This window comes from Nerophis lumbriciformis, linkage group LG26, assembly GCF_033978685.3.
Source record: "Nerophis lumbriciformis linkage group LG26, RoL_Nlum_v2.1, whole genome shotgun sequence".
NCBI classification, from domain to species: Eukaryota; Metazoa; Chordata; class Actinopteri; order Syngnathiformes; family Syngnathidae; genus Nerophis; species Nerophis lumbriciformis.
The window spans coordinates 23396265-23411135 of record NC_084573.2 but is presented as its reverse complement, the minus strand read 5'-3'; the positions used below and the strand labels follow the sequence as shown (position 1 = coordinate 23411135).

At 39.9% G+C, this 14871-nt stretch overlaps 1 protein-coding gene across 1 annotated transcript in view; it reads right to left on the bottom strand.

Moving 5' to 3' along the window:
* The window catches only part of ryr3 (ryanodine receptor 3), a 307276-nt gene that overhangs the window by 224370 nt on the left and 68035 nt on the right, over positions 1-14871 (bottom strand). Inside the window, exons 4-7 of the mRNA XM_061987153.2 lie at positions 13663-13734; positions 11951-12029; positions 10088-10200; positions 3575-3674 (exon numbers count right to left, since the gene is read on the bottom strand). Of these exons, the coding sequence (XP_061843137.2) occupies positions 3575-3674; positions 10088-10200; positions 11951-12029; positions 13663-13734 (364 nt within the window). The remainder of the gene's footprint in view (positions 1-3574; positions 3675-10087; positions 10201-11950; positions 12030-13662; positions 13735-14871) is intronic.

The window sequence follows — 14871 nt, the reverse complement described above, 5'->3', positions numbered from 1 at the left end:
CCTCACACAACTGAATGCTTCAGTTTCAGATGCAGGAATAAGTTTGTTGTTCTGCTGCTTTTTTTAAACAAACTTTGCAGCATGCAGTCATTTGTTCGACGCTTGTTGCCGCAAAACCAAACCACTGACGACACTTTTCTTTTAAACTCTCATAGCCATGTAGTACTATGTGTGTGTAAATCTCCCCAAGAAAATAATGGCAGGGCGGTAGCGACGGAAGCTACTTGGGGGCAAAAAAAATGCCGAAACAAGAGGAGAAAAACGTAGATTTTTATTTTTCAAATTGTCTGCAACAAATAACTCAAATGTATCCATAAAATGGATTTATCGGCCAGAGCTACGCTCTACACTTAATGATTGCGCACTGTCACTGCTAGACCACCACAGTCTGTCTGCCATTATAAATACATCCGTGATAGGTGTGTCTGGTCAGGTGATTAGTTTTGTTATAGAATTTCATATAAAGCACCCTGTCATTTAGTAATTGACCCTTCACAAGCTATTTTTGCTTCTCAATGAAGTCACATGTTTTGGGGGTAAAGCGTAATGTTTAAAAAAATAGTAACATGTTTTCTTCCTGGTCTGATAATGTACTGTAAATTACACCCGTGAATGCAGTGTTTGAAAAAGTTGGGTAAAAGTTTATGATCTCACTCACCAGCAAACATTTTTAATTTTTTTTCAAATTACAAACACAGATGAAACTTAAAACATTTGAATATAGTGCAAAATGTGTTTATTCCAGCAATTAGATGGCTCACAGCATTTGAAAACCTAAAATTGGAGAAAATCTCAGTAAATTTGGGGTCATGATCATCAAAATTCTAATAAAGGCTTCACATATCTCACGTTATTTGTAATGATTTGATATCACATATTAGTTTCACATTTGAAGTGGAATTGCTGACATTAATTTTATGAGTTTCACATGTCTTTCGACTCGCTTTTAAATTGCATCTGACCTCTGATTGGTTGGCGTCTGTTTGCTGTCAATCAGTGTCATATGGGCAAGAAGGCAGCGCCAGAAATCCAATCAATGAGCTTGCGGGTGGTCAAAAGGGCCAGGCTTCAGTCTGAGTGGCGGTTTTCCGCCTGGCACAATGTTTGACATTAATTTTTGACATTAAAAAGTGCGGGGGACAAACCCACCCCTATTCCAATTTACGTCCATGCATACAGCACTCAGGCAACCACAGACCCTGACACTACTACCACCTTTCTTTAATTATCTTGGTACTTCAGTTTCCAGCTATTTAGACAATAATGGTGTGTTACCTTCATTGGATTGTACAAACCCCGTTTCCATATGAGTTGGGAAATTGTGTTAGATGTAAATAAAAACGGAATACAATGATTTGCAAATCCTTTTCAACCCATACTCAATTGAATGCACTACAAAGACAAGATATTTGATGTTCAAACTCATAAACTTTATTTTTTCTTTGCAAATAATAATTAACTTAGAATTTCATGGCTGCAACACGTGCCAAAGTAGTTGGGAAAGGGCATGTTCACCACTGTGTTACATGGCCTTTCTTTTTAACAACACTCAGTAAACGTTTGGGAAATGAGGAGACGCATTTTTTAAGCTTCTCAGGTGGAATTATTTCCCATTCTTGCTTGATGTACAGCTTAAGTTGTTCAACAGTCCGGGGGTCTCTGTTGTGGTATTTTAGGCTTCATAATGCACCACACATTTTCAATGGGAAACAGGTCTGGACTACAGGCAGGCCAGTCTAGTACCCGCACTCTTTTACTATGAAGCCACGTTGATGTAACACGTGGCTTGGCATTGTCTTGCTTAAATAAGCAGGGGCGTCCATGGTAACGTTGCTTGGATGGCAACATATGTTGCTCCAAAACCTGTATGTACCTTTCAGCATTAATGGTGCCTTCACAGATGTGTAAGTTACCCATGTCTTGGGCACTAATACACCCCCATACCATCACAGATGCTGGCTTTTCAACTTTGTGCCTATAACAATCCAGATGGTTCTTTTCCTCTTTGGTCCGGAGGACACGACGTCCACAGTTTCCAAAAACAATTTGAAATGTGGACTCGTCAGACCACAGAACACTTTTCCACTTTGTATCAGTCCATCTTAGATGAGCTCAGGCCCAGCGAAGCAGACGGCATTTCTGGGTGTTATTGATAAACGGTTTTCGCCTTGCATAGGAGAGTTTTAACTTGCACTTACAGATGTAGCGACCAACTGTAGTTACTGACAGTGGGTTTCTGAAGTGTTCCTGAGCCCATGTGGTGATACCCTTTACACACCGATGTCGCTTGTTGCTGCAGTACAGCCTGAGGGATCGAAGGTCACGGGCTTAGCTGCTTACGTGCAGTGATTTCTCCAGATTCTCTGAACCCTTTGATGATATTACAGACCGTAGATGGTGAAATCCTTAAATTCCTTGCAATAGCTGGTTGAGAAAGGTTTTTCTTAAACTGTTCAACAATTTGCTCACGCATTTGTTGACAAAGTGGTGACCCTCGCCCCATCCTTGTTTGTGAATGACTGAGCATTTCATGGAATCTACTTTTATACCCAATCATGGCACCCACCTGTTCCCAATTTGCCTGTTCACCTGTGGGATGTTCCAAATAAGTGTTTGATGTGCATTCCTCAACTTTATCAGTATTTATTGCCACCTTTCCCAACTTCTTTGTCACGTGTTGCTGGTATCAAATTCTAAAGTTAATGATTATTTGCAAAAAAAACAAACGTTTGAATATCAAATATGTTGTCTTTGTAGCATATTAAACTGAATATGAGTTGAAAACGATTTGCAAATCATTATATTCCGTTTATATTTACATCTAACACAATTTCCCAACTCATATGGAAACGGGGTTTGTACATATATACTGCTAAATATGCCACTCACTGAGTATTTTAAAGTACAGTAGGGAAGGGTTGGATCTTGTGTGAGTGGAAGAGGGGGTTTAATCATTTTGCAATGCAGTCTGCTGAAAATAATGGAAAGCACCACAACTGGTTAGAGTGTCCGCCCTGAGATCGGTAGGTCGTGAGTTAAAACCCCGGCCGAGTCATACCAAAGACTATAAAAATGGGACCCATTACCTCCCTGCTTGACACTCAGGATCAAGGGTTGGAATTGGGGGTTGAATCATCAAAAATGATTGCCGGGCGCGGCCACTGCTGCTGCTCACTGCTCCCTTCACCTCCCAGGGGGTGAACAAGGGTGATGGCTCAAATGCAGAGAATCTTTTTGCCACACCTAGAGTGTGTGTGACAACCATTAGTATTTTAACTTTTAACTTTAACTGTGGTGAAAGTTGGAATTGCCCAAAAACACATTTTAAGATATTCAACACTCTTCTGCCCTCTGGCACCTAAAGTGGCTAGTGAACCCCCCAATTCGTCACGTTTCATGTGTCGAATAGGGCCAAATGAACCCCGTTCCTACTATATATCCAAGTTTATTCCTATATTGTTATCCCTTGAGAAGATGTAGTAGACTTAAAATGGTCGCAATAATGTGAGATACTGTTTAAAGTGAAAAACATACAAAATAGTGTTATAGCACAAATTAATCGCCATTTACTTACCAACCGCCATGTTGCTTGAGGAGCAGGTTGGTTGGACATTCCACAGGGTTTGCATGAACGACGCATCCACCTGGATGTTGCCATTGGATATGGAGAGGTGCTGCAACAAGAGAAGTCCATCACTTACACACAGAAAGTTCCAGTAAAACAGTAACGTTAGCAGTGGGGCATCTCGGACAAACAAAGAATCAGCAAATAACTCAGCGAAGAAGGGTAAAGTCCCAGTGCTGGGATTTAAAAAGATATTAAAGCAAACTCCGCATCTATCAACAAGTGCTGACAGACAGCGGAAGAACGCTGCCGGCTTAAAAGCATCGCTGCATCAGCTCTTCTCGGAGTCGCAACGTCCAGATAATTCTGAACAATAACTCTTTCGGGCAGATACGCTTGGAGCAGCTCCAAACTCCCCACAAGCTGGATTTACAAGTTGCTCGACAAAACGTGGGCATGCTAAACAATGACTTACATCATATCAACAACCCACCCTGCATAAAGTGTACAGGTTGAATTGTGTAGATATTGTGTCACGGACACAGTGTCACCCCACGGCATGGCGCGGTTGGGAGAGTGGCCGTGCCAGCAACCTGAGGGTTCCTGGTTCGATCCCCACCTTCTACCAACCTCGTCACGTCCGTTGTGTCCTTGAGCAAGACACTTCACCCTTGCTCCTGATGGGTTGTGGTTAGGGCCTTGCATGGCAGCTCTCGCCATCAGTGTGTGAATGTGTGTGTGAATGGGTGAATGTGGAAATAGTGTCAAAGCGCTTTGAGTACCTTGAAGGTAGAAAGGCGCTATACAAGTATAACCCATTACCCCTTGCGTATCATAACGCATCAATACGTCAGTGTCGTTTGACCCATCACTAGTGAGTAACCATTTTGTTTACTATATTCAGCTGCTAACTTCTTTTGAATCTTAAATTGTGGACACAACATATGAGGAGATGTCTTTAAAGTAAGGTTAGAACATGTTTTTTTATATTTTACTACCAACATCCATCGGACAGTTAGAAAAGTTACATATATTCTTGACACTGAATATATGTAACTGTTTTATTTGCATTTAAATGCAAACCCTGACAGGATGCAGTGCGTTTAACCATAACAATGTGAACTCGGACTATGTTAAGGTAACGTGCGGAGTTCCACAGGGTTCGGTTCTTGGCCCTGCACTCTTCAGCATCTACATGCTGCCGCTAGGTGACATCATACGCAAATACGGTGTTAGCTTTCACTGTTATGCTGATGACACCCAACTCTACATGCCCCTAAAGCTGACCAACACACTAGATTGTAGTCGCCTGGAGGCGTGTCTTAATGAAATTAATAAATGGATGTCCAGCAACTTTTTGCAACTCAATGCTAAGAAAACGGAAATGCTGATTATCGGTCCTGCTGGACACCGACACCTATTTATTAATACCACCGTAACATTTGACAACCAAATAATTAGACAAGGCGACTCGGTAAAGAATCTGGGTATTATCTTCAACCCAACTCTCTCGTTTGAGTCACACATTAAGAGTGTTACTAAAACAGCCTTCTGTCATCTCCGTAATATCGCTAAAATTCGGTCCATTTTGTCCACCAGCAACACTGAGATCATTATTCATGCGTTCGTTAAGTCTTGTCTCGATTACGGTAACGTATTATTTTCGGGTCTCCCTATGTCTAGCATTAAAAGGTTACAGTTGGTACAAAATGCGGCTGCTAGACTTTTGACAAGAACAAGAAAGTTTGATCATATTAGGCCTATACTGGCTCACCTGCACTGGCTTCCTGTGCACTTAAGATGCGACTTTAAGGTTTTACTACTTACGTATAAAATACTTTACTGTCTAGCTCCATCCTATCTTGCCGGTTGTATTGTACCATATGTCCCGGCAAGAAATCCGCGTTCAAAGAACTCTGGCTTATTAGTGATTCCCAGAGCCCAAAAAAAGTCTGCGGGCTATAGAGCGTTTTCTATTCGGGCTCCAGTACTATGGAATGCCCTCCCGGTAACAGTTAGAGATGCTACCTCAGTAGAAGCATTTAAGTCCCATCTTAAAACTGATTTGTATACGCTAGTCTTTAAATAGACCCCCCTTTTAGACCAGTTGATTTGCCGTCTCTTTTCTGCTCTGCCACCCTCTCCCATGGAGAGGTTGTTAGATGACCACAGATGTTGCGCTAGCTGTTCAAAGTCGGGACCCGGGGTGGACCACTCCTCTGTGCATCAGTTGGGGACGTCTCTGCGCTGCTGACTTGTCTCCACTCAAGATGATCCCCTGCTGGCCCCACTATGCACGGGATTCTCACACTATTAACTAGATCCAATCGACGTCCATTGCACCGGTCGCCCAGGGAGAAGGGTCCCCCATATCTGCGGTCCCCTCCAAGGTTTCTCATTGTATCCCATTGGGTTGAGTTTTTTCTTGCCCTGATGTGGGATCTGAGCCAAGGATGTCGCTGTGGCTTGTGCAGCCCTTTGAGACACTTGTGATTAAGGTCTATATAAATAAAATTTGATTGATTGATTGATTTATAAAATTTGGTGAACTGTGAATTACATTTACAATATATAGCGACTAGACTAGACTAGTGACTCAAAGCGCTTTACATAGTGAAAGCAGTTATCTTGGAGCGGTATAGCTCGGTTGGTAGAGTGGCCGTGCCAGCAACTTGAGGGTTGCAGGTTCGATCCCCGCTTCTGCCATCCTAGTCACTGCCGTTGTGTCCTTGGGCAAGACACTTTACCCACCTGCTCCCAGTGCCACCCACACTGGTTTAAATGTAACTTAGATATTGGGTTTCACTATGTAAAGCGCTTTGAGTCACTAGAGAAAAAGCGCTATATAAATATAATTCACTTCACTTCATCTAAGTTACATTTAAACCAGTGTGAGTGGTACACAGAGCAGGCGGGTAAAGTATCTTGCCCAAGGACACAACGGCAGTGACTAGAATGACGGAGGCAGGGATCGAACCAAAACCCTTAAGTTGCTAGCACGGCCGCCCTACCAACCGAGCCACACCGCCTCACTGATTTTTTTACATGAAATTATGTCGGCAATTTCATTGTAAAAAAAATTATGTGTTTTAAAATTCAGTGTATAAAAATTCAGTGCTGAAAATTCAGTGTCAAAATATTTGCTGCTTCAAAAAGCAAGAATCACTTCCACCACCTCCTTGATCAACGCCTTTTATAATCGAGCAAAAACAACAAAGATGCAATAAACTCGGCGAAACAAACGCCAAGGGTAAACAATATCTACTTGTTCGTAAAAATATCACCTTTATGCAGGATTTTGTTGTATAAATCTGCCTCTATCTGACACTCGCTGTTAGGCTTTTTTTGCTCTGTAAACAACTCTTGTTTGTGCCCTGGTCTGCATGAAGCATAGCTTCGTATCGTCTGTCACTCAAAAGTGCAGATTCTAACCATTGGAATCATTTATATGGTTTGAAAATATCTAACGGACCACCTTGAAATGTTAATTATGTTGTATTAGGCCCAGGTAGCCCAGTTAACTGCCTTTTTTATGCTGTTTTGCAAGACCCGTTTCATGTGACTTCAAACTTGACACCTCATTGGCTGGTTCTGAGACAGGATCGATTGCTTCAGTCTTAATTTACCAAAAATGAGTCTTGCTTTTTGAAGTAGCAAATTTTGTCAATACTGAAATTTTCTACACTGAATTTTTGCATGCTGAATTTTTATACACTGAATTTTAAAACACATAATTTGTTTTCAATGAAATTGTCAGCATAATTTGATGTAAAAAAATTAAGTTTACAAACTTCTAACAAAAACTTCTGTCAAAAAAAAAAAAAAAAGCTTTCGTAATAAAGACACAAATCAACCTCCATAGTAAAGTACATGTTCTAGGATGGCTGATACATGTCCAGTTTTTCACAGGGCTGTATATTTCTGATATTTAAACAAATCCGACCGTGTTACTGTATAATATCGTACAAACAAGAAAAATGAGTATGCTTTGTGTATCAAATATTCATGTGTATTTAGCCAAAATCAATGCAACTTCCTTTTGGCAGACTTGCCCTCATGTATCATTTGTTTCAAGCTACAAACACTTACATCCTGCAAAGGTTGCATATCGACCTGAGTGATCACTCACTGTAATGGCGCGCTGATTACTTTTGCCTGAATTTCTTCAAGTGCCCTGTTCTTTGAACGAAACGCTCAAGCCAAATCACAGGGAGATTTCCCAGCGGAGCGAATGAAAGTCTGGACATTAGCCAGCTTTGCATTAAAAGGACATTTCCCTCGCTTGACTGGCCCCTTTTACTATTCTTGGAGCATCGACACTCGCCGCCACACCTTTTTGAGATTTGTCTTCGTCTATTCAGACCCAACTATTTTTCTAAAACCTCTCCTTTTTCCTCCTCCTTAGCGACTGAGTAAATTGAGGAAGGAGCTACAGCTGGAGCAGAAAAAAATCACATTAAAAACAAATCAGATTTCTGTCACAGATAAGTCCTTCTACAATGTTCCAGCCACTCTTGGCTGGTTTTAAGTGGGACAATGAAGTGGACTTCAAGCTATGTGGAGGTTAGAGCAACCACGCGCGCAGGGAAATCAATTGTCAGTGCAGTTCACTTGACAGTGGTGAAAAGGATCATTTAGTCCTGCAAAAAAACGTGTGCATCCAATGAGAACTTGCGCAGGTGATAGAACGTGTCTTAAACTGTTAATCTGTGTAGATGTAACATTAACACGACAGTTTGAAAGGGTCTATGCCAGGGGTCGGCAACCCAACATGTTGAAAGAGCCATATTGGACCAAAAATACAAAAAACAAATCTGTCTGGAGCCGCAAAAAGTTAAAAGCCTTATGTAAGCGTAATAATGAAGGCAACACATTAATAAGTAAGTGTCTCAGAGGGTGAGATAACTCCTGGAAATTACTGGCTTAAAACTGCCAAAGGTATAGATGTGTGTGCCCAAGTTAAAGGAAAGGACAGGCTGTCTTCCTCTAATGGATTTATTAAAATCTTTGCAAGCTAGGAACGTTTGCTGTGGTCTGGAACAACATGGCACACAATCAGAAATGCAGCCAATATTACATACAGATAATGTGTCACGAGACGTGCAAATATAAATTAAATACACAGAGGACGTAAGTAAAGAAAATTAAATGCGCTCAAATATACCTACAAACGAGGCATAGTGATGCAATATGTACACACAGCTAGCCTAAATAGCATGTTAGCATGGATTATCAGCACTCCACGCAAGTCAATAACGTCAACAAAGCTCACCTTTGTGCATTCACGCACAGCATAAAACGTTTGGTGGACAAAATGAGACAACGAAGGAGTGGCATAAAACAAGTTTTTCTGTGGCAGGGTCGGAGAAAGTTGTAAATGTAAAACTACGGTGAGTTCAAGGACCGCCAAAACGGCGCTAGCCAAATACTGTCATCAGTTGAGCATAAACACAAACAGTGGGCTTTCTAACAATTAGGAAGGTTTGTGTTATGTTTGTCCTCCTCCAGAAACATTATTATATTTTTCCCCCATCTTTTTTCATTTTCCACTAGGGCGGTGCTAAAGAGCCGCATGCGGCTCGAGAGCCGCGGGTTGCTGACTGCCGGTCTACGCCAAGGGTATCCAAATGTTTACATTTGTACATTCAAGATCCTAAAACCTGTCATGATTCCACATTACCATTATTAATTTTTTGTATTTAGTCCTATTTTTCGTTTCACATCCTGTTTGCCTCCATTTTTATTTTATCATTTTATTATGTGTGGTATACACGGCATCCAAACTTCAAGTGCCAAATATTGTTTCATCTCCCTGGGGAGCTGGACTTATTTCAGCCTGAGAAGCGTGTGGTACTTAAGTCGTCGACCAGAGAATACACAGAAGGCCAGATTTGATCGGGAGAGCCCACATTTAAGGGTTTTTCTACTCAGAGCATCTTGGATGATACATGTGCAGTGAGGTGGAGAATACTGCGCGCCCAGAATCAGGACAGTTGCAAAGCACATGGGAGAATAGGGGCCTTTCTGCACGTACTTACTGTGTAGTCTTTGGTCAGGTGACAAAAACATCAAACTGAGGTGTGCATCGAAAATCTTTGTTTCCAATTTTTGGTCGAACCACAGCCTCGGATACTATTCAGTGATCCGTGTTCCGGCCATACTTTGACAAACTTTATTGATACACAAGGGAAATTGTTCCACACAGTAGCTCAGTTTCAAAGGTTCGAAAGGGTAAGGATGGAAAGGATAATGCAGGTATTAAGTACACAAAAAATTTACCATAGTAGCAATATAAAATATAACATATGTAATATTTACATATTACAGTATATATACAGTATATAATATATACTGATATATTATATTAGATTTTTATATGATATATACAATATATAACAAATCCCAATTACCATGTACAATATCACAGTATATGTAACAGCTGCAGCAAAATAAAAAAAATAAAAAAAATGCTATGTGTGGAATAGCATCAACCTGAGTGAAAACCAATGAGAGTCCACTGACCAAATATCGCTCTGTTGACACGCTGACAAGAATCAGGTCGTCTCCGATGCGAACTTTCTCCCCTTCAGACCTCTGCTTGGACGCAGGGTGTATGGTCCACCAGCAGGCTTCTCCTGTTGACACAAACACGCTTCCGTGTTACCAATTACTAGGGGCTGGAATGTCAAGACGGCTGAGAAATGAGCCGTTCTGATGACAAATATGGTGTTTAGTTGACTTTCTATCCGGGGTGTAGACATATAAAAATAACCGTCATTTTCTGTTTTTTTTTTTACTACTTTATTGCAATGATTTCACAAAATGATACAATACCTTGTCCTTTACCATTTCCCCTTTCCAAAGAAATAAACAATAATTACAGTGAAAGTCATATATTAAAACATTTTAATAAGTACAGAAAGTGTTTTTTATTATATAATGTAATACAAAAAACACCTACCGTATTTTCCGGACTATAAGGCGTACTTATATTCCTTTTTTTCCTCAAAACTCGACAGTGCGCCTACTAACCCGGTGCGCCTAATGTCCGGAATAATTCTGGTTTTGCTTACCGACCGCGAAGCAATATTATTTGGTACATGGTTTAATGATAAGTGTGACCAGTCAAACATAAGAGATACGTGTAGACTGCAATATGATGGCAGTCACACATAAGAGATATGTGTAGACTGCAATATGATGGCAATATGACTCAAGTAAACAACACCAACATTTTATATGTTCCATTGAAAATATAGAACATTACACACGGCGCTCAAATATCCATCAAAATGTTTTAGTATGACTTTGGGAAGGTATGAAGCCGCACCACTTGATGGATTGTCGGCGCATTAAACATACGAGTGTTATTATGTTGTGTGTATAAAGTAAGATATTATCTGCCGTTTTGTTTCGCAATATTATACAAAACCAACTTTTCTTACCTTCTGGTACCTGCTGATGTGTATTTGAGATCTGCATAAGTCCTGAAAATTTGCACACATCCACCACTGTAGTCGGTGCCAACACCATAGTCGATAAGCTTCTTCTTTTTCTCTATCTTCTTGTTATCGGACATTCATCCTCCGCTGTTGCCATTTCTAATATCAAGTAGTGTAAAGTTCTTACTTATATCTGTCAGTAAACTCGCCATGAAAGTGCTAAAACATAGTGCGTTTACATTATTCACCCAAGGAACTTTAGTTATTAGCGAGTTCCGGTCAGACGTTTTTTCACGGGACACATTTCCGGTGGTGTTGTTTACGGATGAGGAGATGCTGCTCTGTTATTGATTTAAGTGAAGTCTGAATGTCATTTAAACAGTTAGTTCCATCTTTTGACACTTCATTCACTCCCGTCCTTGTACGCTACACCGATACAACAAAGATGACGAGGAGAAGACGCTGCCGAAGGTGAGACACGTAAATAAGACCGCCCACAAAATGGCACATCCGGAAGCGACTGTCAGAAAGTGGCTTGAAGATGATCTGTAAAACATAATCTATGCAACATTTTGACCAAACAACCACCATTACATGTTATGTAGACCACAAGGAAGTGTTTTACATTTAGAAAAAAAAAAAAAAAATATGACTCCTTTAATGCGCCCTATAATCCGGTGTGCCTTATATATGAAAAAAGATTGAATATAAACCATTCATCGGCTGTGTGCCTTATAATCCGGTGCGCCCTATAGTTTGGAAAATACAGTACATTCTATTTATTTACGATCATCTTTATCAATAATTATATTACAGAAATCTTCTGGATATAACCTTTTAACTATGTCCCTTTTCTCTCTAAAAAAAAACCCCAAATCATTTCTGTTGATATACTGTGTGAGGGTTTTGTACTTAAATGGCCCATTAAAAAGGCATACTGTACCTATTGAATCCTCTTGTAGTCCAACATCAAATGACAACTTGTCCGTCAGGGACCTTGATGTCTTCAAACAGGTCAGGTACTAGAGCAAAATACATTAGAGCAAAACTTAAATTATACAAGAAAATCTTTAATGTCCTTCCTCGGGTTGTTTGAATTGATTGCACACTGGTACAGTATAAACACTGGCTGGCCATTACATTAGGTACATCAAGTTGAAAATGAGTTTGACACTTCTGATCTATAACAGGGGTTCTCAAACGTTTTGTGCCAAGTAACACCTCAGCAAACCCTTGGCTCTCCAAGTACCACCATAATGACCAACATTAAAATACAGTAACATAGTAAGCCTACGTATTCATTAAAACAATGCAGAGATTTTATTTAGAAAGTATATTTAAAATCTTTGGCCACTGAAACATTCCACACAGTTTGAATATAGGAAAATAAAACACTGTACTTACTCAATCAAATACAATTAGTTGCACATAAAAGTTAAACATTGTACTAAAAGGATTATAAAAATACAGTTTTTAAACATTAAACGAAAATGTACTAAAACTGTACTGTACTTAAATGTTACGTGCAGCTTTCTCTGATGTTCGTCTTTGTTTACACGTGTTCTGCATATTGATTGGCTGGGAGGCTGGGAAAGGGCAGACTTAAGTGGAGAATGTGGAGAACATTTGGTGATAGGTGAAAGAAATGGACTAAAACGGTTGTTTTTGTGTCTTAATTGCCGTCAACCACAGCCTACAGTAATCGGATTGTAACAACTTCCACTGAAGGCCGATAAACCTTTGATAACGGCTCGAGTCACGTCATTACAATATTTAATTGATTCTTTGGCGTACCACTCGATGGAATCACTGATCTAAATCAGTGGTTCTTAATCATAGGGCCGCGCGGCTCAACAAGCGCCCCTTAGAAGGCCGCCAAATAAATATGTTTCTGCTTCGGTACTCAGTTGTCATATAATTTTCCACCACTTGTAGCAGTAATGACAATATCAAACAAAGTCTGGAGCTTAAGTCATAGAAAAGTTTCTTAAGGGCAAAAATTATGACTAAAGTGGTGAAGCTGTATATTTATTTGAACTTTAATTTTATTGACAATTTCTTTAATAAACATATATTTTGGTATTTAGTATTAATTGAGTAAGAATGTATTTATTTTAGCACTGCTTATGTGTATGTAAATGTATTTTTTCCTATCTTTTTGCAGTATATTTGTTTTTGTAATCAGCCTGACCTAAGCCTTGACAATAACATTTGTGAATAACACATGCTTTCATATCATTTGACAAGGTTTATCCTGTTAAACTGTAAGTACGTTAGATATAATTATTGAAAACGATTCAAATCAGGAGAAAGAATTCTAATTTAGTGTTAAGGCCCACTTTGTAGTGGAAAAGCTGGGCTTTGAGGTCAAAAAGTTTGTGAACCCCTATGCTAGACCCTTTTCAAAATGTCAAATATTCTTATTTGGTCCAGACCACCTATCTGCAAAGCTTGGTAGGAATTGATTTTTTATTTTTAGTGTAATCTTGTTAATTGTGTCTGTCCTTGGACAACATTACTTCAAATGCTGTGGAGAAAAAAGTGATTAAAACACAATTGGTGATGGTGGCCAAAGACCTTTGCACAGTACGTAGCTATTTTATTGGATATAGATTTTGAATATTCTGGTGCTATAAGTCCATAGTGTGTACTCACCATGCCACTAAAGGAGTGGCGCAGGAGGATGGCATGGCCGTAGAGCAGGGTTCGATGTCCGCCACCCTGACCCTGCCAAGAAATAAAAACACCAGATAGTATTGATCTGAAATATTTGACCTGTAAACATAAGCACATGGTGATTTGTCCCATCATTTTGAACCTCCATTTGTGTCTCTGACAGAATGAAGTTTGATGAGAAACTAATTCTGAAGGAACAGTTCTATTCCAAGTGCAAGCAGGTTAAGGAAGGAAGAGTAAAAACAACAGAACAGTGCGGTCACACAACTAAACACCAACAAGTATAGGGCCACACAAAACTAAACAACTACAGAGAAACATTGATGTTAGGGTTAAAAAAAAAAAAGACAAAAGATGAATTTTTTTTTAAATGAAAACTGGGGTTAATTAATCCAATACTGGTTTACCTTTTTAATCAATCTCTCTTAGCGGATGAAAAAAAGATAAACTACAGTAAGCAGTCTCATCTATAGTCTATTCGCTGACACAGCAAACCACAGTCATGGTCTCAAAATGTTTTAAAACATTTTCAGAAAAGTTATCGTATTTAGCAAAAAAAAACGACTTAAAGGGGAACTGCACTTTTTTGGGACTTTTGCCATTGTTCATAATCATTATGAAAGACATGACAGATTAGAGCTGGGCGATATATCGATATGCACAATATATCGCGGGTTTGTCTCTGTGCGATACAGAAAATGACTATATCGTGATATCGGAGTATACGTTCTCACGCAGTTGCTTTTAGCTGCTGGCATTACACGACAGGCTCTTCCCACTCTTTCTTGTGTCTCCTTCTCACAGACAGCAAGCGCAGCTTCTACACACGTCAAATACTGTCACGTCATACGTCACAGTATACGCCCTCGCGCAGCAGAGAGGTAGCAGCTTGGCTAACGTTAGCTGTGATGCTAGCGGTAATACGAGCGAAAGAAGGTGCGAATCTGGTAACAAATGAAGGAATAATTAATTCCCCCAAAAAACAGCAGGGGGTCCATTGTCTGGCGGTGGTTTGGCTTCAAGTGGGAATATGTCGAACAGACAACCGCAATTTGTCAAGTGTGGGGCGAAAGCGTTGCTATAAAAAGTAGCATTACTGCTAATATGTAGCATTATTTGAAAAGTCACCTGCTAGAGAATCAAGAGTGCTTACTCCGCACGTTAACATCTCGGTTCTGTGCCACACGC